At 34.6% G+C, this 25,882-nt stretch overlaps 2 protein-coding genes across 2 annotated transcripts in view; one reads left to right on the forward strand and one right to left on the reverse strand.

Moving 5' to 3' along the window:
* Nucleotides 1–760: 760 nt before the first annotated feature.
* The window catches only part of LOC143225787 (uncharacterized), a 45,174-nt gene continuing 20,052 nt past the window's right edge, over nucleotides 761–25,882 (forward strand). Inside the window, exons 1-2 of the mRNA XM_076455781.1 lie at nucleotides 761–1,572; nucleotides 24,550–24,727. Coding sequence (XP_076311896.1) covers nucleotides 1,384–1,572; nucleotides 24,550–24,727 — 367 coding nt within the window. The 5' untranslated portion in view covers nucleotides 761–1,383. The remainder of the gene's footprint in view (nucleotides 1,573–24,549; nucleotides 24,728–25,882) is intronic.
* LOC143227190 (uncharacterized) lies at nucleotides 12,044–12,903 on the reverse strand. The gene has a single exon (XM_076458683.1). The coding sequence runs from the start codon at nucleotides 12,824–12,826 to the stop codon at nucleotides 12,065–12,067; it is 762 nt and encodes a 253-aa protein (XP_076314798.1). The 5' UTR covers nucleotides 12,827–12,903; the 3' UTR covers nucleotides 12,044–12,064.

A 25,882-nucleotide genomic window follows, 5' to 3' on the forward strand; every position in this document is an offset into this window, starting at 1 on the left:
ATTTCTACATACATATCTTTCACGTTCAGTTCTGGACAAATAATATTGTTTACACGACGTTCAAACTACGCTTAAAGTAAAAATCGTACTTATACTTCACGTATTTTTTTTACCACATACACATTGGAACGAATTAAGAGAAACATGTCAAAAAAACAACAACAAAAACTTTGAGTTTAATACAGTTGTTGATGTGTAGAATTATGGATAAGTTATAGTTTCAAATTGTTTACAGGTTGTGATGTCATATTTTCGAACTACTTCGTTCAGGGTATATATATATATATATATATACATGCGTAAAGTAATTTAAAATAACTGTGCGAAAGGGCTTTATTTTTTTTCTTACTTTTACAACTTTATTCTATATTAAGCGAAAAAGAAATAATCCTTGATAAAGAGAAAAAAAGGAAATATTTCAATAAGACTGAATGAAAGAATGACCGTTTTTATTATAAAAAATATATAAACAGTTGTGAACTTTGTGACCTTCCTAAATTGATACACACTTCAAATGTTTCTTAATACAACTAAGAACACAAGTACATGATACAAGTATAAAGTTGTATAAAATGACAAAACCAGATTTATTCTATTCCAACCTTTTTCTTTAGGCTAGCTTGAAGGTTATCATGCTTTGTTCACTTGAGCGTTCTGATTCTTATTCAGCAAAGGGGCAGAATGAACATTCATATTCATCTAACATACTCCATTTTTGTTATTTTGTAAAAATGACATCACAACTGACCGACTACGATGAATTCGGTACTGTAGGTTAAACCGCTCTCACACAAAGCAGGTTGAGACCTTCTTGAAATAATAGTCAATGCAACACCAGTGATTAAAAATATAAGTTAATGTCATACACTGCAGGGAGGAGCCATGACACAGTGTTCTGATTGAACAGTTAGCGCTTGCTGTTTTACAAAAGTAAGACACAACCCAGAAGTTGTGTTAGGTTTTACCCTTTGATAATTTATAAACACCCAAACTATACTCTTGTCTGTCAATGCCAAGCGCATCAGCGAGGATCAAAAGCAAGGCCGTTGCTATAGAAACACTCCCTGAACCAATGAGGAAGCACAGTTGAATCAGCGTCCGTCAACTAGAAATTTTATCGGCATGCAGCGTAAAGTTTACAACATTTGAGAGTAACGCTCGTAGTAGGGTGTGGGTAAGGGACAATAAAAGCTGAGGTGTTGGCTGTACGTCCATAATATTGGTGATGTTTGTGTATCGGAACCAGAGCGTTTTGCTAAGGTCTGCTTGAAACATCATTTGCATGGTGTTCTCTTTCCACGTGGTTTTTAACTAGTCATTGATCAATACGAACAGAATAAACATTTTGTAGACTAGAAGCTCTTTGGCGTTTCACATGTGAGGATGCTAAAGCACGTGCATTTTTCCAGTTCAAGTTTGGTGCCTTATCGTTGCAAGACGCCAACAAGGGACAATGTTAGCCTTAGTTCAGTATTGAGTTTTGGCAGCAGCTTGGGTCCTGAGCTGACGTCGTCTTGGTCTTCAAGCACCTCGAGCCTCCAGGAAATGAGCTGTCCACCAGAACCACCCAAGGTACGATATTAATTGTTTATTAAGCAATGTACACACCACTGGCCCATTCCCTTGAGGGCATACAATAAAACTAAAAATATATATATAATTTATCGTGTGTGAGAACAGACAACAAACTTATTACTTCCATCGCATCTAGTAAATATCTATGTCACAACCTGATGAAATACTGTAAAAGAGTTACTGTAATCAGTGTAGAGAACTGGTAAATACGGACACTTGAGTACATGTTACTTTCAGAATGCTTTGTGCGTTGTTAACACTAATAGCTACCAGGAGATGATTTCAAAATTAACCACTTGTTAAGAATATTAAAGGTCTTGAATGGGTAAGGAAGATAACATTATTACATATTTATGATAATAACAAATATACAGTGTTTCGACAGTAATTTGTTGCCACTGGGTGCTTCAACCATGTTCTAGAAACGTTGTACATTTGTTACAAGTTAGACGTGTGATGAAGTTTTCTTCTTATTTATTCAAAGACTCAAGCAGTTTTCAAACTTTATTAGTCTTAACGCGCGGTTCTTTATCTTTAGATTTATTAACATGTTTTCTTTGTTTGTACTCAACTTTAAGTGTTTAAAAGTTTTACTTTTAGCGTTATAAGCTTAGTACTAAACTACGGTGGGCAGAGGGATAAGACGTAGTTCTTAAAACGTCTAGTAGGTTAGAAATAAATTGAGTCATAATTCAAAAGTTATATTATAATTATATTGGTTATTAACATTAACTTCCTTTGTCTTGCTGTCTGCAGTCTTAAATTAATACTCATATCAGCATGTTAAACTGATATAAGTATTAATTTGAGACTGCAAATGGCAAGATAAAGGAAGTTAAGGAGGTCATCCTGTTTTCTGGAACTTTATCTCACTGCTAAAGTACCTCCTAAACATTTAGTTACAAGCTCATCTTCCTGTTTTTTTGGAACTTTATCACACTGATATATATACCTCCTAGACCTGTAGCTATAAGATCACAGTTCGTTTCAAAAATAATTTATTACAATCTTCTCGATAAAAACTTTCTCAAAGTCTAACCATGAGGTTTGCATAACGACACTATATTTGAGGCCTCTCTCTTTCACTGGTCTTCTGATACCGAACTTTGAAGACAGGCTACAAAATATACAATTAACACATATGTAACACATGACCATAGTCTTGGGTCTGATGTATCTACATAAAGTTTATGTAATTGGGAGTGTATTTCTTGAAGATAAATTCCTTACAATTATCAAAATATGTAAGTAGTTCCTGTTGCTGCATTTTGGAATAAAACGTGTATTTGATTTGGTGTTATAAAGAACACTTGTGACATAAGAAAATTATTTTATCTTCTTTCGTATGTAAATTGATACGACTAGACAGTTTTCCAATATTAAATTTAACACGTTCATTTTCACCAGTGTGGTTGCCAAAGTGGAGAACCTGGAAGCTGGATCGTTGTTTAGGATTTGTAATCTGGAAGGATCAGGTGCTTTTCAGACCTCTTCTTCTCTGTAATGAAAGTAAACAAATTGAAAAGCAAGGATAGTTTCACTCTACATCTAGCTTGTTTGTTTTGAATTGTGTGCATAGCTACATAAGGGCTATCTGCTCTAGCCGTCCCTAATTTAGCAGTGTAAGACTAGAGGGAAGGCAGCTAGCCATCACCACCCATCGCCAACTCTTGGGCTACTCTTTTACCAACGAATAGTGGGATTATCCATAATGTTACACTTCCCCAACGGCTGAAAGAATAAGTATGTCTGGTGTGACGGGGATATGAAGTCTGCGACCTTCAAATTGCGCGTCAACCACCTGGCCATGCCGGAACACTCTACGTCTAGAATGATGTGAATGAATACACGAACGTGTGTATTTAAGCAGAAGGATCTGTTTTTAATCATATTAGAAACTATGAAAGAATTACTGAGTTAGTATTAACTGAAAAAAACGTCCACTTCGAAGGGTGCAGACTGTGATTTAGATGCTAGTTAACTTCAGAAGCTTTCAGCAAATACGGTTAGTAGCTGAAACCAAAACTTTGTTATTTATTATATCTTTTAAAGTTATCAGTCGTGTTCTTATTTTCAATTAGGAAAGGTTTATCTGGGCAGAAATGTGTCTTTGAATAAGTGACACTGTTGTAGCATATAGTGTGTGTTAACACGTACAAGACACACCAAGAACGTCCTGTTGTGAGTTTGCATGGTTAAGTAGGCTTATCCGCAGCTGTAATGTGTAATATACTACGTCATCACTGGGCGAGGAATATACGTGATCAAAAGGATATAACAATACACCTACACGGTCGCTGTTGTAGACATCTTTCAAAGTCACAAAAACAAATATATAACGTATTTGTATACCTAATTAATTATTCTCTTGTTGATCGTTTTGACGTCTTGGTTACAATATAAATTTAAAACGAATGGAGAGCAGATAAGTATTTATTCTTGAGGTGATAATGAAGAATGTGACGCATGAGCATTTTCATGAAAATGGCATCACTAATGAAAGTTCGGTTAACGAATAAAGATCAATAATCATGACCCATTATAACAAAATACATGCAAACTGTTTCTATTGCGTTTACATGTTTATGTGCTTGCTTTACATGCAAAAATCGCAGTCATGTCGTCAACAACGAGTAATAATTGAGTTTTAGCTTTGATGGATTTCTCATTCCTTGAGTGGGACGTTGTCCCACTCAAGAAGTAAGCTTTAAAACTAAAACTCTACGATATTTGCACTGCCTCTAATACTCTTGAGTGGGACAACGTTTTCAGAGAAAAAGGTATTTTAGAACGAAGTGACTGGATAACCTGGGAATGGGTCTCAGAATCAAATGACTGAGAGAGAGTAAAATATTGAACTCAGAATGAAAAGACCAACGGAGCCGGAAATGGGTCTTGTCTCAGAACCAAGTAACTGAAAAAGGGTAGGGTGTTGGTCGCAAAATCAAGTGATTCATTGCAGGTTCGTAGGGAAAGGATTTTTAGGAAAAATAAACAGTTCCTAAATCCACTTGTCAAGAATAAACAATTCATGAATCCGTGATTCGGGAATGCTTCAGTATAAAACATTTTAACCAACATAACAATATCGTCAGAGGAATATCTACAGTAGAAATTTAGGCTTAGAGATAAATATATAAGATGACAATGATTTAGAGTTTTTTACGTAGTTTTAACAGGGTGTTAACTTGTTAAGAAACGTTTGTTCCAGTAATTGAGAAATGGAGCAATGCAATCATTCACAGAGTTAAAGTTGGAAACGTTTCCATAGTGATTTTGATCATTTTATTACTGTAGGATTTGATATGACTTTTGTCTTGACAAATACGTATAGTTAGTTGCTCATTCTGATAAATTTTATAAGTTTATCATGAGTATTTATAATCTAGAAATTTTTCTGTATCTTGTTTCTCTAAAATATCCAACACTACTTAAAATTATTTTTGCCTTTACAAATGGATTTTGCAGTATTGAAATTAAATAATTGTTTGTTTTGTTTTTGAATTTCGCGCAAAGCGTGACGAGGGCTATCTGCACTAGCCGTTTTTAATTTAGCAGTGTAAGACTAGAGGGAAGGCAGCTAGTCATCACCACCCATCGCCAACTCTTAGGCTACTCTTTTGCCAACGAATAGTGGGATTGACCGCACATTATAACGCCCCCACGGCTGAAAGGGCGAGCATGTTTCGTGTGACGGGGATTCGAACCCGCGATCCTCGGATTGCGAGTAGAGTGCCTTATCCACCTGGCCATACCCGGCCTGAAGTTAAATAAATGTCCTTCAAATAACATAATATTAGTTGCTTTTATTATTTTCCTCATGGACAGGGGAACTAGGACACCATACACGAAATTAATTTCTTTGAGAAATCAAAACACTGAGAAGTAATTTTATTACTGCTGAGACTTAAAAAAAAAAACACCCTTCAGGGAGGTTGTGATTTTGTATTGTCGCCACAATAACGTTTTGCAACAATATTGTAATAGTGTTGTAGTGATCGCGTTGTTTCCATTACTGTTGCGAACCGTTATAGCTTCCTAATAACAGTGTATATATATATATATTTATATTTAAAGATAGAAATATATATTATTTAAATGCAACGTTATGTGCTTCTACTGTAATCTACAACGTGAAATTGTTTTATGTAGTAAAGGTTTCTTGGCTTCTAGATTTAAGCAATGTGCTATCTTGTGTATAGATGTGAGTTTCTAAACTGACACCATACAACATTTGCAACATTTTCGAAAACTATCTTTTATTCTTTAATTTCCGTAGTGCATATTCATGTCCAAAATAATTTAAATACTAGTAACAAATGACTTCATGACATGAAGTTTCTTATTTTTCTTTAATTGAACACTCAACGTTTCGCTTTACCGCTTCTCCAGAAGAGATCCTCTAAAACACAAACCGTTAGAGTTTGTTTAAGCGGTAAAGCGAAACACTGAGTGTCCAATTGAAGAAAAATAACAAATATGGTGTTATAAGATTATTTATTATAAGGTATTATTATGCTTGTTTGTCTTTTTAGAGCAAAGTCACATTGGACTGTCTTCTATGTCGACCGCGGTGAATCGAATCTCGGGTTTTAGTGGTGTGAGTCTGTAAACTTACAGCCGTCCCAACGAGGGACCAATAACTATGATAGCGACGGAATTTGTTTACGCGTCCTCAAGTGCGTATTCTCGCGGAATATTCGGGACATATAATGTTTACTAAAATTTTTTACCCCATTTCAGAGTACGTATGAGTATGTAATCTTATAACTAACACATTAACGTGTAATTTTTTATAAGAGATTTAGGTCAAAGGTTAAGATAAGAGAAGAAGCTGTTATTACCATATTGACCTCCTCTTGTACAGTAATGTTTTGGAGTTTATGAAACGTTACTAAACAACAAACTATATTTCATACAGGTCATTGGAAAGAGCAACTGAAAGAGACCTAAACTTGTCAACGAAGTGTTAGTCGAGTGAAATTCGAAGCATGCTGTTTCTCACGCCTGTGTCGTGCCAATGACAGCCCCGTGAGCTAAATTGTAGTTTGACATTGGAGCATGCGCAAATACTTTCAGAATATTGTGGAGCACTATAAATCTAATAGTAAAACCTTTAACTGCTTTAACTGCTAACAAATTAATGCCTTCTTCACATTATAATGTTTCTGATAATAAATTCTATTATTTTACTCGAACAATTTAAAAACATGATGAATTCTTAACGAAACAAATAAAATAAAACAAGACAGAAATAGTTTATTGTATGTTAATCGACGCTATTTATATACCATTTATTTGCATATCAATACATAGATTTAGTTGAAAACCACCAATGAAGATTTAGCCAACATATACGCTAATAAAACAAACAAACAGAAACTGTGTGATGTATCATCTAGATCTCTAACTTCTTTAGATTGTCTCAATGGTTTTGTAAGTGCTTTTCCCCTTTGTAATAGAAGTTTATATGCTGCACTAGCTTAATAAACAACTACGCTTCACTGAACACGCATTATCCATAAAACTTTTGCTGTTGTTTGTTCAAAGACCAATTTGGTTGGAATGTATCCAGTCTGGGCGCCAGAGCCCGGGGCAAATCCCTTTAGGGTGCTACAAGACAACCTTGTACAAGCTGTCAATGTTACGGAGTTATTACAAATTCCTATCTTCTATAATCAACTTTGACATTGTCATAGGATAGGTCAAAGAAATAACTTTATATGAAAGATTTATAATGAGATAGCATGAGCTTCGAACCAACGTTCCCTACTAATGGTTAAGTTTGGATCTCATGCATGCCATAAGATCATTACATATCACTAGCTGGGAACAGATATTTTATAAGCTTTTTCTCAAAGTGCGTCATTGTGTATTGTGAAACTAAAGTCATGAATTTCACTGAATGTTACATAAAACAAATGTATATTCTGTGTTTTAGTGGGAATAATTTTATTATTAGTGGTATGTTACATCTTTCTTTCCACATAAAATAAATGATGATTTAAACAAAAGAATTTTACGCCTTTTCAAAAACCATCAGTAAAACTTGACTAAAGTAAAAAAATGAAATCGCAGCGAACAAAATCGAAGCGAATAAAAGCTTCAGCGAACACATTCTATCTGTGTTTTACTCGCAAATAACTATTGTTTCATTGAATCTGTGATTTTACTTACAAACAAGTCGATCTTGTTTTACTGAATTTGTTTCATTCCCAAGTAGGTTTTATTTTGTTGAATCTGTGTTTTTACTCACAAGTAGCTTTTTCTTTTATTGAATCTATTTTTACTCCCAAGTTGTTCTTATGTGTTGAATTTGTGGTTTTACTCAAAAGTAGCTCTTGTTTTATTGATTTTTGTTTAAACTCAAAAGTAGGTCTTATCTCAGTGAACTTGTGTTTTTACTCAAAAGTATTTTTTATTGAATCTGTATTTTTACTCAAAAGTATCTCTTCTTTATTGATAAGATGAAATATTTTATATATCACAAACTTTTTATTACGTCTATGTTTTCTTATAGCAAAGCCACATCGGGCTATTTGCTGTGTATACCGAGGGGAATCGAAACCCTGATTTTAGCGTTGTAAATCCGAAAACTTAACGCTGTACCAGAAGGGAACCTCTTTATTGCATGCAATTAGTAGATAAAAATTAAATTAGTTTATAATATATATATATATTAAATCAGAATTAATATTCTCTAGAGACCATCTGAAAGAATTAATATCGTTAAATAATTAAATTAGAGGTTAAGGTTCACTACTGACTATCTGAAAGGAATAACAATGATAGATACTATATCAGCAGTTAATTTCTGTTATAGACTGCCTGAAAGAGCTGATATTATTTATTATTTATTTAAAGGTTAAAATCTGTTCTATGGACTGTCAGAAAGAGCTCCAATTGAATGATTTTAAAAGAGGTTACTTTTCGCTGAGACTACTTGAAAGAGCAGATATTGTTCGAAATCAAACCGAAAAATAATTTTGGTTTTAGATCTTTTGCAAAAGTTGTTACTAAATCAGAGATTAAAGTTTGCTCTAAACTGTCGGTGAAACTGATATTGTTTGATATCAACTCAATGGAAAATCTTTTTTCCAAGCATTAACTCAAAACTATCTGAAAAACTTTATGTTATTCTATACTATATTATGATATTTGTTGACAATAATTCCAGACTTACACTGAGTTAATTAATGGTTACAACACGACACTCGTCTATTCTGTCTGCTTCCTTCTTAAAGCAGATATTAAAATTTACGCTCCATGAATCGTGTTCTCTATTCACTGTTAGTTTACTAACAAAATATGTACAAGTTATTTGGTTATAAGTGTTTCTTTAATTAAGCATAAATCATAGCAGTTTGTACATAAATACAGTGAAGTTAAAAGTGTAGAACTTGTATTTAGTAAAGTTTTTATATACTGTGACAGCAAACAAGATGTTAAATTATACTTTACGACTATATTCTTCATTTTCTTTCTAAACAGTATATTTTGTCACTAATAAGAGTCTACACGGTATTAAAATATTAATAACTTAATTAAAAACATGTTCATAAAGAAGCTTTCGAAGTTTATCATGACAGGATTTGAAAGATTTTTCTTTTTTAATACAATAATCGATTACAAAGTTATATCACTTTTTAGATGCAGTGAATGTAGCTTAAAATGAATATATTTCCATTGTAGTAAATTAAATATTCCAAGCCGGATTAAGGGCAGGGCTGAAGAGACGGTTGTTCCTGGCCCCCAAAATATTTTGCTCTCTCTGGCTTCAAGTCATTGAAAAACTGGGACACTAGAATTTTTAATATTCTTAAAAATCCGCAGACTTGGAAGTTTTGGGAATAATAACTTCCAAGCTGAAATATATTTAGTAATAAAAGCTACGTTTAAAAAAATGTCCTCATGGCTCAGGGGTATGTCTGAGAACTTCAGACCTTTACCTCTTAGTGTTCTCTCTCTCTCTAGGTGTTTGGGTATATAAATTTGTATACCCAGGAGGGTCGGGTACACTAGACCTCTTCCTCCTAGTGTCTCCGCACTTTGTTTTGTTTTTGAATTTCGCGCAAAAGTGCATTAGGTCTCTCTGCGATAGCCGTCTCTAATTACGCAACTTAAGACTAGAGAGAAAGGCTACTCTTTTACCAACAAACAGTGGAATTGACCGTCACATTATAACACACCCATAGCTAAAAGGGCGAGCATGTTTGGTATGACGGGGATTCGAACCCTCGACCTCAGATTCCGAGTCGAGTGCCTTAACCACCTGGCTATACCGAGCCCTGTCAGCGGACACACAACGCTATAATTCAGCTTTAGATACCATTGGTAGGTAAAACACAAGTAGTCCATTGTAAAACATTGCACTCAACAAACAGTTTCTCAGGGGAACAGCAGTAAGTATCCGTACTTATAACGCTTCAACTAGGTTTCGATAGCCGATGAGGGTACAGCACAGGCAGCCCAATATAGGTTTGCTCTTAACTATGAACAAATAAAGCGTAAGAAATTTGTGTGTATATATATATCACCAAATTTATTATAACGAAAGTAATTTTGAAACAACAGTGTCATTAATGTATTTATCAATCAAATGACTGATATGCATGGGGAGGGCAACTTAAGCTTTGTTTATATGAACACTTTTCAACTAGCTTGGCCTCAAAAGTCTCAAGAGCCCAGACCTCTTGTTTCCTGAAGTCACGTCCAGAAACAATTATAAATTTCTATGTTTTCCGACTAACATATATCTTTATTCAGATATTTTCATGTAATATAGTTCTAAATTTTGTGTGTAATTTTGACATTCTCGTTGATTGGATGTACTAATCGTTTTAAACAAGTAAAAAAAAAAAGAATAAATACTGCTACATTTGTTTTTAAGTCTGAAGCTACTGAAGATTTTTCTGTGAACTTTATTATTATTATTAAAACTTGGTAGTCGTTTAGGTTTTAAAGACAAACCAAAGGCAAACCTGGGGCGTTCAGAAACTTTTGTTTCTCTTCAGCCCCACACTTGTATGAAGGTTAAAGTCATCTTGAAGAGTAAGATAAAGGCTTGGTTTGTTTATGTCTTGGTTGATTTCTGATGATTGACTTAAAGTTAGTCGGATGTAGCTATGCCGAAGACCAGAAGAGCCAGAGGAGAACAGGAAGAACGAGCTACATAGTGATAGGGAAAAATGACGTCAAGAGCTGGCGGAGGCAAAGAGGGCAGAGTAGGAAAACAGTTTATTGTAGATGCTGCGTGAACTAAAGATATGTAGAAAGATGTAGGAACAGAGTTGACACGTGATTACGGACCTCTTTTCAGGGCCTGGGTAAAGAAATACCCAATTTTGCTGTGGTGGGAAACGGGGGTACCCCGAGAAAAACCCTCTTTCACGTTCAGGGTGCCGAATAATCTACCATAAACGTGCCTTGGATAGCTGGGAACGGTTGAGTTAGATCACCACATAATGATAAGATCTAGGCTTTGTGATAGCTGGGGTAAAACAAATAAACAGAACTGGGTGAGAAACTGGTTTTAATCAGTGAGTCAGTTCTCTGAACAGTAAGTCGAACTTATGAATTAGTGCACAGGCTTGTGGTATAGGTTTAAAAAACATGGGCCGCCGTAGTTGAGAGGGGGACAAGTAACGTGGTTGTGCATCTATATGTGAACTTTTGAAAAGCAGACTATTAAAACGACAATACAGAAACCACTACACCTGGCTTGGCTTATAATTTCATGTCGGCCATTGCTTGAAACGTGTGACTTGTGGACTTGTGAGATATGTTAATTTCATTGTTTCACTAAATCAGCGGTTCCAATCCCTTTTAGTCTAAGATTCTCTTGATAGAAAAAAGAAAATTTGAGACCTCCCAACTTATAACCACAGCATGAAGATTAAAAAATAACAATGCTGTTGTAGAAACAACAACATCTCATTTCAACATGCTGTATCATACAATTAATTTAACATAATTTTTATCGGCTTTTTGTTTGTCTGAAAGTAAAATTAATTCAGCGTTTTTTATTCACAGACATTCTTTTACTTTTTCTAGCACACTTTGAAAACAAAACATTATATAAATTGTTGGATTATAATCAAATATTTGCTGTCAACAAAAATGTTAACTTCATGTTTTATTTGAAGGCTAAGTTCAGTCAATCATATTAAGAAAGTACGATTTTGATAGCAGTGAAAAAATTATTTACTGATAAAGTGACTCATTATTCATTAAACAACAGGAATGTTGAAGATGATCGCCGTTTAAGGGTTAAAAGAAAAGAGATTTGGTGACATCAGTTCAACATTGAAATTCTTTATTTAAATTAATTATACATCACCAATTTATATATCATTTAAATATTCACTTGTTTTAATTACTAAATTTTGAAATACGAAAAGAAATAATCTATTAAATACTTATAATTAATGTAAAGAAAAATGTTGACACAAAAACAAACAAACATGGTATTATGGTTGGAGGTTATATGTTAAAAGTAGACCTCTTTGCTGTTACTAGGGGTATAAAGTTTGCCCAGTGGAATCTTCTTTGGTTCTTCTACCAGATAACTACCTTCACCCTTTATCATCATGCGGTAGGCAACGTATGTCACTATATAAATGAAACACAGGAATCCAATTACTACTTTTGTAATCAGAACAAAAAGATTTTTACGCTCGCAAGCTATCGAAAATGAATATTCATCTTCGTCTAGGTCCGTAATAATGGGCTCATTTTCAAACTCCATATCAGTAGGAATGACTGGATACACAAATGTTTCTTCTTTAAAAGGTAGCACATTGTTTATATCTGGTTCCTTACTAACTGGCGAAATAACATGCGGGATTCCATTTTCCTTCTTCAAAAAAAACCAAAAACGACCGTACTGTTTGTTCTTACTCGCGGCCTCAAGATAATGAGCTGGATAATTTACTGGAGGACTTGGTCTTGCTGGTTGATATTTTGTTGGAAGAAGTCTTGACACGGTGACTCCTGGATCTTCTGATACAGTTTTTATGACTGAGCGAAAAGTAGTCTCATCATCCCTTCCTCTTTGAGCTGCATAACCGTCATTATAAATAGGATCTTTTATTGTCGCATAATCTGTATAAGTATTCCATTTTTGATTCAGATGTTTCCCAGTATCAAAAACAACTTGTCCAGGCTTACGAATACTACGAGCATTAACAACTTCAACTAGCAACAATATTGCTTGTGTTACCACTAGTACAGCTATGGCTGATGATAGCATACCATTTATCTTTAGTAAAATTGACCTATTGTCGTATCGAAATCTTAATAAAACGTAATCACGTATCGTTATTTATGTTCAAAGTGCGGTGGAGAAATAAAGCAACTAATGTTTTGCGCGTTACTAAGTCTAATGCGTGGCGTCTAAGAATTTTTAACAATATGGGTTTCTAGGGCAATACTATTTGTTGCATGATTTCTAAGCGTTTTTAACAATATAACAGTGAATATTCACTTATTATTTAAAATTCAAAGAAAAAATCACCATTGGACATATAACGTCTGTGATTAAAATCTGAAATTATAAGAAATTTTCTCGTACAATCTAAAATTTCCAAAAATATATATATTTTTTTATTTCGCACACAGACACACCTGGGCCTTCTACGCTGGCCGTCCCTAATTTAACAGTGTAAGACTAAAAAGAAGACAGTTTGTCATCAACACCCACCGCCAACACTTAGGCTTCTTTTTCACTAGCAAATAGTGGGAGTGATCGTAATGTTATATCGCTTACCGGAGTTTAATGGCGAGTGTGTTTGGTGTAAAAAGCATTCGAATCCGTGCCCCTCTATTTGCTAGTCAAGCGCTTGAACCACTTCGTCATACCGAGCCGTGACATTTATCGTACCAAGCACTTCTTTTTTTAAATATTAAATTTTTTTTTACTTTTAAAATGTCGTAAGACTTTTATTATCTTAGTCACACTTATTAAAGTCAATGAAATGACTTCAAATAAAAAGAATCATTGAAAATATTTTCAGTCTATTGAATTGAACCAGAATTTAGGTTGAATATGCACATTGCTACATGACAGAAAAAGAACTGTCACTTAAACCTATCATACTGTACATTATGTAATGGAAAAACTATTTTTTGTCCTCTTCTAACATATATACCGAATCTAAAATTGCGCTGTTTTATGATGTCAATGGTTACAAATGGTTTCTACTGGTTGGTATACGTTTGGTTGACATCGTAATAGCGTTTGAGATATGAAATTGGACATGCTTAGATCCTAATTTGTAGCTTTAATATAAATGTACGAACTATCTCTATGAAAATATCATTATGAGGAGAGGATAATACAGATGTTTGTTCAGTCTGTAAAATAATTTTCCTCTAAACACCACTGGAGTAAAAAATGTTGACTACGAAAAGGTCTTTGATAAAGATAGCGTAAACTTTACATGAAACACCCATATCTTGAAGGAAGGTTAAAAACTTCTGTTGTCTAATAACCTTAGAATTTGTTTGTTGTTGTTGAACATCATGGGAAACATGTCTTTTATTGTCCTACTTTTTTTCTCTACAATACCAAATAGTATTAATTAATTTTATTTGTTTATTAAACTTAACTTATGCAGTTGAGCAGAAAAAAATAGACATTTGCTTGATAGAATACAAGGATATATAGTTACAGAAACAACTGTTTGTTTCAGTTGTAGATATTGTAAGCAAAGTGTATAACTTTGCATTTTATACGTCTTGCTTAGTTTGTACACATATTAACTGCTATACGAAGTTTTTCTCAATGTACATATGTTGTTACTTCAATAGAATTTTTTTTTTAAATATAATAAGATATACACTTTAGTAGTTAAGGAATGTTTTTATGAAAATATATACATTAGTACTGAAGTTAGATTGTGAATAAAACATGTTAGAAACTACACATTAGTACTAAAGGTTCGTTAGGGAGGTCGACTCGCAATCAGAATCTCACGACGTTCGACTTCCTGTCTTACCAAATATGTTTGTTTGTTTATTTTGGAATTTCGCACAAAGCTACTCGAGGGCTATCTATGCTAGCCGTCCCTAATTTAGCAGTGTAAGACTAAAGGGAAGGCAGCTAGTCATCACCACCCACCGCCAACTCTTGGGCTACTTTTTTACCAACGAATGGTGGGATTGACCATCACATTATAACGCCCCCACGGCTGAAAGGGCGAGCATGTTTGACGCGACCGGGATGCGAACCCGCGACCAAATATACTCGCCCTTTCAGTCGTGAGGGCATTATAACTAACGATCAATCTCACTATTCGTTTGTAAACAATAGCCTAATAGTTGGAGGTAGGTAGTGATGACTGAGTGCTTTTACTGTTTATTTGTGTGATTAACATTTGTTGTGTTTTTAATCATCATAGTTTTGGAGACGCTTTTTCCGAACGCTCTTTTTCCTTCCGACTAACACCTACGATTGTACGTACATATACATATATATAATAAGGTCTAGATACTGATACTTGATTTATGGCCTTTGGTTTGATGATGTTTGGATTTTCAAAAGCCAGATTTATTGTTCTTGGTGTTTACTTTCATCAGATTCTGTCATTTTAAGAACGTCACATGCAACGCTTTGAACACCGTCTGCGAAAGTGTGATGTGTCGTTTAAAACTGTTAATTAGCTCTAAAACTGCTTTTCTGATGATACTAATGTCACTCAGTTCAACTATATAATACATAGTTTTACAGGCCGAGCTACTACAATTTTTTCATAATTTCTAATTTTTTAGTTACGTCGAGTAATATATGCGTTACTTTGTAATAGTTTTAAATCTACATTTCTTTTTGAAATTTAAAATGATACAAAGAAATGGGTGTAGGAATGTTAAAAAGTTCATGTACAAACGCACACGTCTTGCTTACTTTGAATCACTAGGCCAGTATGGTGATAGCCGAAACAGCTTTGGTCTAGTCTCGCTATCAGCTGAAAACTGCATATCCTGTTTACGTCACATTATACAGAAGGGAGTTTGTCCATGGTTAACTAACAAACATAACTGTTCTTATCATTACAAACAGTTCTAAAAATTCTGTCATTGATTTCCAGTTTTTCAACCTGATTTAAAAATTCTTTTGACCAATATTTTTTTGGTTCAAAGGAACTGTCATCACGAACTGCCTCAACCTTCTCTATAAGTCAACGCCAAAGAACGTCATAACTAATTACAGATGAATATAATAATTACAATAAGTAATAATTAATCTTGATTATAACTAACAGTCAAACTACAGAACCTTTCTATGACTACTCTGGTGATCAGTCAGTTAACCACACTGTTAATACTATTTCTGGTGTTTGATAGATTGAAAAATTCGTCTGCCGGACTCAAATAATGACATTCTTAAATAACAATCTAGACGGACAAATATAAGTTTGAAATGGTAGGCAGATGGATATAATGATGTTATGTATGATAATACGAGGGCTGTTCAAAAAATACGCGGAATGTTTGAATTGCGCGGCTCCAGTTGGTTCCAGGGGAATCTGCTTGGTGTCGCTAGGTTTACACAGATCAGCTGATTACGACGCCATTTTCCGATTGCAGATATCTTCATTTGTGTATTAGCTACGCGGTTTTAAGTGAAGTGCGATTTTTTCGTTTGGCGGATTTCAAAATGAATGACCTGAAGGAGCAACGACTTGCTGTGAAATTTTGTGTTAAACTTGGAAAATCTGCGACTGAAACTTTTGCTATGCTTAACACGGCTTACGGTGATGTTGCTATGAAGCGTACGGCATGTTTCAAATGGCATGAACGTTTTAAGGATGGGCGACAGTCCATTGAAGATGATGAGCGTCCTGGACGTCCTTCCACGCCAACTGACGACCCACACGTCGACAAAATCAACACCCTGGTGCGGGCAAATCGACGTCTGACTGTCAGGGAGCTTGCTGAAGAGTGTGGGATATCAGTTGGATCTTGTTACGAGATTTTGACCGAAAAATTGAAGATGCACCGCGTTGCTGCGAAATTCAGCCCTCAGAACTCGTGAGGTTTTGGCCAAACACTCAATCACTGTTCTTCCTCAACCCCCCTACTCACCTGATCTTGCTCCTTGCAATTTTTTCTTGTTCCCCAAACTCAAAAGACCCTTGAAAGGAAGAAGATTTGAGACGACTCCCGAGATTAAGGCAAATGCGACGAAGGAGCTGGAGGACATTACAAAAGAAGCGTACCAGGACTGTTTCAACAAGTGGAAACACCGTTGGGATAAGTGTGTGCGTTGGGGAGGAGAGTACTTTGAAGGGGTCCCAGACCTGTAACTTCTAAATAAAGTACATTTTGTTTTATGACGTCAGTCCGCGTATTTTTTGAACAGACCTCGTATTCCTGTTAGACAAATCTACTCTTGCCATATTAAATATATGGATATAACGAATTTCTCTTTCGTAAACGTTCTAGTAGATAATGCTAAGTTTGTTGTGGTGGTCAGGTGGATGTAATGATATTGTATATGGTAAGACATCTGTGGAACAAAACTGTAATTGTATTGTTATTTTCTGACAAATACGAAGGTGTACATAATGACGTTTCTTATAATACAAATCAGCGTTCAAGCTGTTTATGAAATGATCCACATAGGTAAGTAGCACAAGAATCCACAATAACATTGCCTGAATGAGTTACCCAGATCAGAAGAGTGCTGATGACGTAGACGATTTGTATCTTTCAAAACGAGGGTTTTCTTTAAAAATGTATGATGAAGTCTTATTTTGATGTTGTCTCTTATTAAAGATGTATAATCTCTAATACTTACATCATCAGAGTTTTTATGTGTGTGTTTGCGGTGGTGTGAATATCAGTAAGTTATTTATAAAACTTTCAGTTTGTAAAGAAAAGTGATTAACTGAAACAATTGTCATTTCACATTTAAATGAATAACAAGATAAACCATGTTTCGACACTTAATGTACTAAACAAATGTAATCATTCCGAAAGGCAGATTAAGTTTACTCTCGTTTTTTTTTTTGCATGAAAAATAAAATAATAGATTCTTGTCCAGATGAAACAAATGTGCGTCTACATACTTGTCCGTAGAATAAGTATGAAGAACACTACCATAGAGCATGTTTATACATACACGCCCCTTGTTATGTAACTGTTAACAACTGATGCGTCCACATTCCTGAGACACTAAGTTAGTAACTACTAGAGTTACCAGTCTGGTTGGTGCAAGCGCCTTATCGCTGTCTACTTGAGTAGCGTATAACCTGGTTTACAAAACAAGTTTCGTGTAAAAGTGAATCTACTCGACGTCCTTTACAAGGAAAATTTGTACGTGCAAGGGGCTGAGCCGTGCTGGGATTTCTTTTTCTCACGATACGAAACGATTTATGCCGGAGTTTCTTAATAATGTTTCTTGACTCATTATGATCAAGTATTATTATCATTATTTAAGCACTCTTAACACAAGTTTGGTTTGGTTTGAATTAAGCAGAAAGCTACACGAGAGCTGTCTGCGCCAGTCGTCCCTAATTTAGGAGTGTAAGACTATAGGAAAGGCAGCTAGTCATCACCACCCACCGCCAATGTTGGGCTACTCTTTTACCAGCGAATAGTGGGATTGACCATCACATTATAACGCTCTCACAGCTGAAACGGCGAGCATGTTTGGTGCGATGGGGGTTCGAACCCGTGACATTCGGATTATGAGACGAGTGCTTTAACCACCTGGCTAAGCCGGGCCATGTTAGGCTAAACACATTGTGAAATGGATGGAAATAAATGTTATTATTATTATTACTATACTTAAGTCAATCTTGACACAAGTCTATTCTTTGACATCGATTAAAATATTTTGTTGAAATAAAATGTTTTCACTGAAATTTTATTTATTTATCTATTCATTTCACTGTAAAATAAGCTCACATTTTATTGAAATATCTAAGTGTTTTACACTGACAGCGAGTAATAGATGGTTTTAGGACATGCAGGTTTTAAGTTTTTAGCATTCGAAATCTAACCTGTATTTGATACTAATTACCAGCTGACTTGTTTATGATCCCTTTTTGGATTGTGTCTAAGTAACAGGATATCTCCAACACTTTCAAGAGCTGTTTTCACAGATACGATATTTTAAAAAATTATACGAGCATGTTTGGTGTGACAAGGAAAAAGCAAAAGGTATAGCAACATGAAAACTGTAAATTTTTATGTGTAAACTAATATTGAATATATCAGTTTATATTTTTTTACATGACCTATTTATAACACCAGTTTGGTGTCGGTTTGATTTCATAGGTAAACTTTTTTTTTCCAGGACACTTTGAAAACAAAACATGATATAATTTGTCGCTGTTTGCTGTCAACAAAGATTTTAACTTCATGTTTGATTTCGAGGCTAAGTTCAGTCAATCATGTTTAAAAAAAGCACGACTTTGGCAGCAGTGAAAACAAATTATTTACTAAAAAAAGCAACTAATATTTTGCGCGTTACTAAGACTAATGTGTGGTTTCTAAGAGTTTTTAACAATATCGGTCTCCAGGACTCGACTATATCTATTGTGTAGTTTTTCCCCGTTTTAACAATATCAGTCGCTAAAACTCAAATATTTTTGGCTTAAAAGGAAATGTTAAAAGTAAAATCATCAAGAAGTTAACTGCGGATACATAAATGTATTTTTATTATTATGCTATTGTCGATACAACGTCTCGAACAATGTCCATCTTCAGGTATCACTAACTGAACAGTAAATCCGTAAACGAAAACATAAATCGAAGGTCGCTTGATTGAGTAACAAATGAGTATGTATAACAATGTTTACAAATACTTGAAACAATAGGAAGATGTACATATGTATATATATATGTAAGCATACCTACACATATCTTTCCGTACATATATATATAGGAAGTTGTATATGTATGTATATATATCAGCACAGCTACACATATTTTTCCCTATATATATATATAGATATACACATCCAGATATAATTATTATACATGCCTGTGTGCGCGCACACATATCTGATATATATATTATTGATTTAAATATAGTCATGTGAAAAAGTTAGGACACCCTGTGAAAGCCTGTACATTTTTGTAACATTTTTGGATATAAAGATATTTAATCTCAATTTTAACAATACTGAGAGATTATACGAATATAACTAAACAATTAAAACTGAAGAAAAGACTTATCAAGATCTTCTGTAAATGTAATTCTAGAAAAATGCATATAAAAAAAGACTGTCAAAGTTTTAGCTGTTAAAACAACAACAAAATTCCGTTTGTCTAGGTTACACTGTTATACATTTAATTGATAAAAGCTGTTTTGTATTAAATATTAACAGTAATAAAAAACTTCCTTAATTATGTAAATATATTTGAATTTTCACTATTTTAGATATACATTTACTCATTTCAAACTGTGTATTTACTTAAACGTGTTTGCCTGCAGAGTATCATGACTTGCAGAGGGAGCTGTCTTCAGATGCATTTTCAGTTACTGCTACTGTGAATACTATCAGCTAGTATAACCAAGTCAGTTATTGAGCCTCAATGTTAGGCACTTCTTAAATTTCACCACTTTTTAAATCATGGTAATAAATGTATGCTACACAACAATAATCAAATTAGGTTTCTCATTTCTTTTAGGTTATTGGTGGCATCGTTTATTTTTATAGCCTGGGGCCTTTCTAAACCTCTAAGAGGGCCTGTGAAAAAGTGTTCGTGAACTATTTGATGTCATTATTATCACATCAACTTCCACTGTTGTGAATATTGTCAATTCGTATCATGATATTTTTTCTTATTACTGTCGTGATGGCTATTGTCAAGTGGTATCATTATCATTAGAAATTGATTTGAATATAATCAGTCGAGGTGAATATGGTCGGTAACGTGAATTAAAATCATTTCACGTGAGTATTATTGCCGTCAACATAGTCACCTACTGAGGATATTGTCCGCCAGAGGCAGAGCGTGGCCTAATAGCTATCATGTTGGACTATGAATCTGAGGGTCAATGGCTCACATCTTATTGTCACAAGACGTTGAACTTTAGAATGTAGGTGCGTTATACGAGTGGCTGTTAATTCAACCATTTGATTAGAGAAATCCACGAATTAGGAGTAAATACTGTTTACCAGCCGTCCCTAATTTATTAGTACAAAACTAGAGAGAAGACGCTCGCTAGTCATCACCATCCACCGCCAACTCTCAGACTATTCTTTCAACAACAAATAATGGGATTGAGTATAACTTATAATTTTCCCACAGCTAGTGTTACCCTCTTTGGCTGAAATAACTGCAGTGAGACGCTTCTTGTAGCTGTCTACCTGTCTCTGACATCGGTCTGAAGAAAGTTTGCCCCACTCATCAATGCCGAATTCTGTCAGCTGTGAGATGTTTGAGGGGTTTCTTCCATGTACAGCCCGTTTTAAGTCACCCCACATTATCTCAATGGGATTAAGATCTGGGCTTTGACTCGGCCATTGCAGAACTCTCCATTTCTTAGTTTACAGCCAGTCCTTTGTGGATTTACTGGTATGTTTTGGGTTATTGTCATGTTGCAGGGTCCAGTTCCGCTTCAGCTTTAATTTTCTTACAGATGGACTCACATGTTACTCACGCACTCACTGATACACAGTAGAATTCATGGGGGATTCTATGATTGTGAGCTGTCCAGGTACTGCTGCAGCAAAACAGCTCCAAACCATGACACTTCCACATCCATGCTTCACAGTTAGTACGAGTTTCTTTTCCTGGAATGTTGTATTTGGTTTACGCCAAACATGTCCTCTGTTCTGGTGTCCAAATAATTCAGTTTTGGACTCATCTGTCCAAATAACATTATTTCACATGTCCAGGTCTTTGTCTACATTCTCTCTAGCAAACTTCAATCTGGCCTTGATGTTTCTCTTAGAGAGCAAAAGTTTCCTCTTTGCACACCTCCCATGCAAGTTAAACTTGCGCAGTCTCTTTCTGATTGTAGAAGCATGCACTTTCACATAAACAGTAGCCAGAACCTGCTGTAGGTCCCGTGATGACATGTTAGAGTGTTTGACCTCTTTTAGTATCTTGCGGTCTGCTCTCGTGGTGAACTTGCTTGGACGACCAGACCTGGGCACGTTAGCAGTTGTTTTGAAAGCCCTCCACTTGTTGATTATTTTCCGGACAGTGGAATGGCTGATTTCAAAATCTTTTGGGATCTTTTCAAATCACTTACCAGACTCATAAATTGCTACAACTTTCTTTCTGAAGGCCTCGGACAGCTCTTTTGCTCTCACCATGGTGCTCACTCTCACTTCAACAGTCAGGAGCACACCAAACTAAATGTTTGAGGTTTAAATAGAGCAAGCCTATTTCAAAATGCTGAGTAACGATCTTCTAATCATGTGCACCTGGTGTGATACATCTGTGTGTGAGTTGAGCCATTTTATGTGGGTATAAATGTGGGGGTGTTCTAACTTTTTCCTCAGTTAGAATATGCATTTTTGTAGAATTAGATTTACATAAGATCTTGAGAAGTCTTTTCTTCAATTCTAATTGTTTAGTTATATTCCTATAATCTCTTAGTATTGTTAAAATTGAGATTAAATATCTATACATCCAAATATGTTACAAAAATACACAGGCTTTCATAGGATGTCCTAACTTTTGCACATGACTGTATGTTCAATAGTTATACACGTATAAAACCATTTAAGTGTTCGTAAAACTAAAGCGAGAAATATTACAAAACTGAAAGTTCATTTAGTTCATTGGTGTGGAAAGTTTCAAGTGAAAAAATTATTTTTTTTTATTGTAATTTACGGTTATGTTTGTATGGGCCTTCTTAAAAACAACTGTATTGAAATGATCAAGGCTATGGTTGTGCAAATTTAAGTATCGAACCACTGGTTTATGTATGCTACAATTTGTTATATATATAGGATGTTCTCGATTATGTTCTATTAATAATCTACTGGTTTTTCTTAAGTACAATTTTGCCGAACATGAGCAAATTTACTGTTTAGTTAGTGATAGAGAAGGGCATTGCTCGAAACGTTGCATGGATAATAGTATACATTAATATATACATATATATCCGTAGTTAATTTGCTGATGGTTTTGCCTTCAACATTTTTTTTATGTCTTTCAACAACCACTACGCGTAATTTTCTACACCGTTTTATGACAACCCAGTTCAGGCTTAACCTTCTTTAATCTAATAACACCCTGTTAAACTGTTAGTCACCACCACCAAATTGTCTATCTCTGTTGATGTACAGGCGTACGTAGAGAGGTCTAAGAAAACTGTGAAAACTCTATTATTTTGTCTATAAAGTTTCAATATATTGCAGTTGCTGTTGAACGATGAACTCTAGAATTAAACATCGTTCAACACTTTGAAAGCTACATTAAATGCCGAAAGCTGGAGATGCATTACAAACTGTCAGGCAGTAGGCCTAGTATTAGCTATAAAGAACAAGTCTACTTGTTTACGATACTTTGTCATCTTTCAGCTGTTAACCCGTAACGTTTAAAGTATTATGCGATGTACATATATCGAATTTTATAACAAACTTATTTTTCATCGTACCGCCCTACTGATGAATTCTGGTATTAAATGAATGGACGCTTGGGTGTAGATGTGTGGAAGTCAAATGGTATTGTTAGTGTAGACGTGTGGAAGTCAAATGGTATTGTTTGTGTAGACGTGTGAAAGTCAAATGGCATTGTTACTCATCTCTAATTTGGAATCCGAAATGGACAAACATTCGCAACTTACGTGATGTTTATATTTACCACAAAACTTTATTGCGCCCATAAACCGGTTTTATTGCCCACTGTTATACAGACTAACCTCGGGATTATGGCGACTTATAAACCAATAGAAACTGCGTGATAAATAATTGACTTTCTTTCTATCTCTTCCGACTGTTAATTAATAGAATGCTACGTCGTGAAATGTACATAGTAAGACTTTAAACGAAATGCAAGTCTTTTTCTCTTCAGTTCCTGGATAAAAGACTTGTTTCTAGCCCAAAGGAGTGTAATTACACAGATAAATATACAGGTTATGGCTCCTATTTATCAAGTAACTTGAAGGTAATCTTAAGCTCCATCTGTCATTCTATTAAAACTCGAAAATAAAACACAAATTAGTATATACCATTTCATTTAGCTCCATCATATTTTATTTATAAGCTTGACATAATTTTTATACTGTTGTTTCTGTAAAGTTAACCTGATGATTAGGGCAAACTTTACTCATAAATTGCGGGACCAAAGCCGTTGCCAAACTTACTCGTTCTCTTGGCAGTGAGGCGTTATAAAATGACAGTCAGTGTCGCTATTTGTTGGTAAATTCGAGTGACGGTTGTTGTATTATCTTCCGTATCAAATACCTTGGCTCAAAATTCAACAACCGATCTACCAAAACCATAAATGTTTTATTCATTACAAAGCAAAACCTGTTTATGTAAATTAGAATTCATTAATACATCCAATACTCTATCATCTTAAAATTATTTCACAGACAACTTGTCGAATTAATTAGCAAATATTTTCGTTTGAAAATTATGACATATTTTACTGTAGAACCATAACCACACTTAAATTTGTGTTTCAAAAAAGACGTTAGAGAACCATTTTCACCATTCTTTGTAATGTTGAAGTTTGTTGTGTTTTAACTGCGAGATACGAAACCGCATTTTTCATTCTATGTTCCTCTTGATATATTTATTAAATTTCTTTTTAATTCATGTTATTAATCTTAATGTATAGAACTTGCTTAAAATGGTATCCTTAGTTTTCTAATATCGCTTTGACATCAATATACTTGAATTATATGACAAGGTAGGAATTATTTAGGTTCACGACATCTGGTGTTAATATTTGTAAACATCAAAATAAAATCAAGGGATTCAGTCTTTGTTTCTTTTCACAAGAAATGAATTTAATACTAGGTATATATATATTTATATTTGTTTTGATTTACAGGTGATGCTTAAAATTTACACTCGTGTTTTATGTGCCGATATGGAATACAAAACCCTGTGTATCACCCGTGACACTACAAGCAGAGAAGTAGTGCGAGTGTTACTAAATAAATTTCGAATGAAACATCGAGATCCAAATTTATTTTATCTAACGATGGAAGTTTGGATGAGGAAAACAGGTAAGAAGTGTTTTTTGTTTTTTTATGTAACTTCAAACTATAGAAATAAAATAGTCTCCTTGAAAATCAAAAAGGGTTTGTTTGTTTTTTAATTTCGCGCCTAGCCACACGAGAATTATCTGCGCCAGCCGTCCCCAGTTTAGCAGTGTAAAACTATATGAAAGACAACTAGTCATCACCACCCACCACAAACTCTTGGGCTACATTTTACCAATGAATAGTTGAATTCAGTGTAACATAATAACGTCCCCATGGCTAAAATGGTGAGCAAGTTTGGTGTGATGGGGATTCGAACCCGCGACCCTCGTATTATGTGTCGAGAGTCCTTACCATATGGACGTGGCAGGCCAACAAAATGGGCAGATGTGGGTAGAACATTGCGTTTTTCTCATAAAATATATTTTTAAATTCAATTTTACATAACTATTATTTTCATCCTTTTGTCAGGACTCGAATGAATTTGATTAGTCAAACATCAGCAAAGTTATTAATAAGTTATAAACCTACAAAACAACGATCTCGTAGTGGCACATGAACAAAGAACTGTTACAAAATTAAATGAAGAATGATGTGACAAACAAAAACAGGAATGTTATGAAAGAATGTAAAACTCAGAAACAATGATCACGTTGTGACACCGAGCAGGACATTGTTACTTTTACTCAAAAGAATGATGACGCAACACACGCTTTAACACAAGCACATCATTGGGGTAGAAAATTCTGCTCCTTACTCTAACATTTAAAACTCGTTTGGTTAGGTTACCAATGGTTGCTTTGGTCAACTTACCGAGGTTTTGAATTACCAATAAATTTATCAATACATATTTACTTATACACAATAAAAAGTATACCATGTTTGCGTTTTATACGATAGTGCTATAAATCTATTGATATATTTATTTGGATATAACTATCAGATGTTAACACTATTTCTCTATATCTATGCCTATTTTAGATATCTCAACCTACATATCTGAAAACAACTCAGTTGTATACTGCTATACTACAGCAGGAAAAATATATAACAGATAAAACTGCGGATCGTGTTTAGCAACATATTACGGTTCAACATTCACCTTCCAATTATCAGTCTTAAACTCTTAACTTCTATACATATAGTCGTGCATTATGAGAAGAAAGTGTAACAAAGAAA

Source organism: Tachypleus tridentatus, chromosome 9 (genome assembly GCF_004210375.1).
Source record: "Tachypleus tridentatus isolate NWPU-2018 chromosome 9, ASM421037v1, whole genome shotgun sequence".
Taxonomy (NCBI): Eukaryota; Metazoa; Arthropoda; class Merostomata; order Xiphosura; family Limulidae; genus Tachypleus; species Tachypleus tridentatus.

Coding starts and splice junctions, on each gene's coding strand:
- LOC143227190 (XM_076458683.1), bottom strand. CDS start 12,826: ATGCTATCATCAGCCATAGCTGTACTAGTGGTAACACAAGCAATATTG.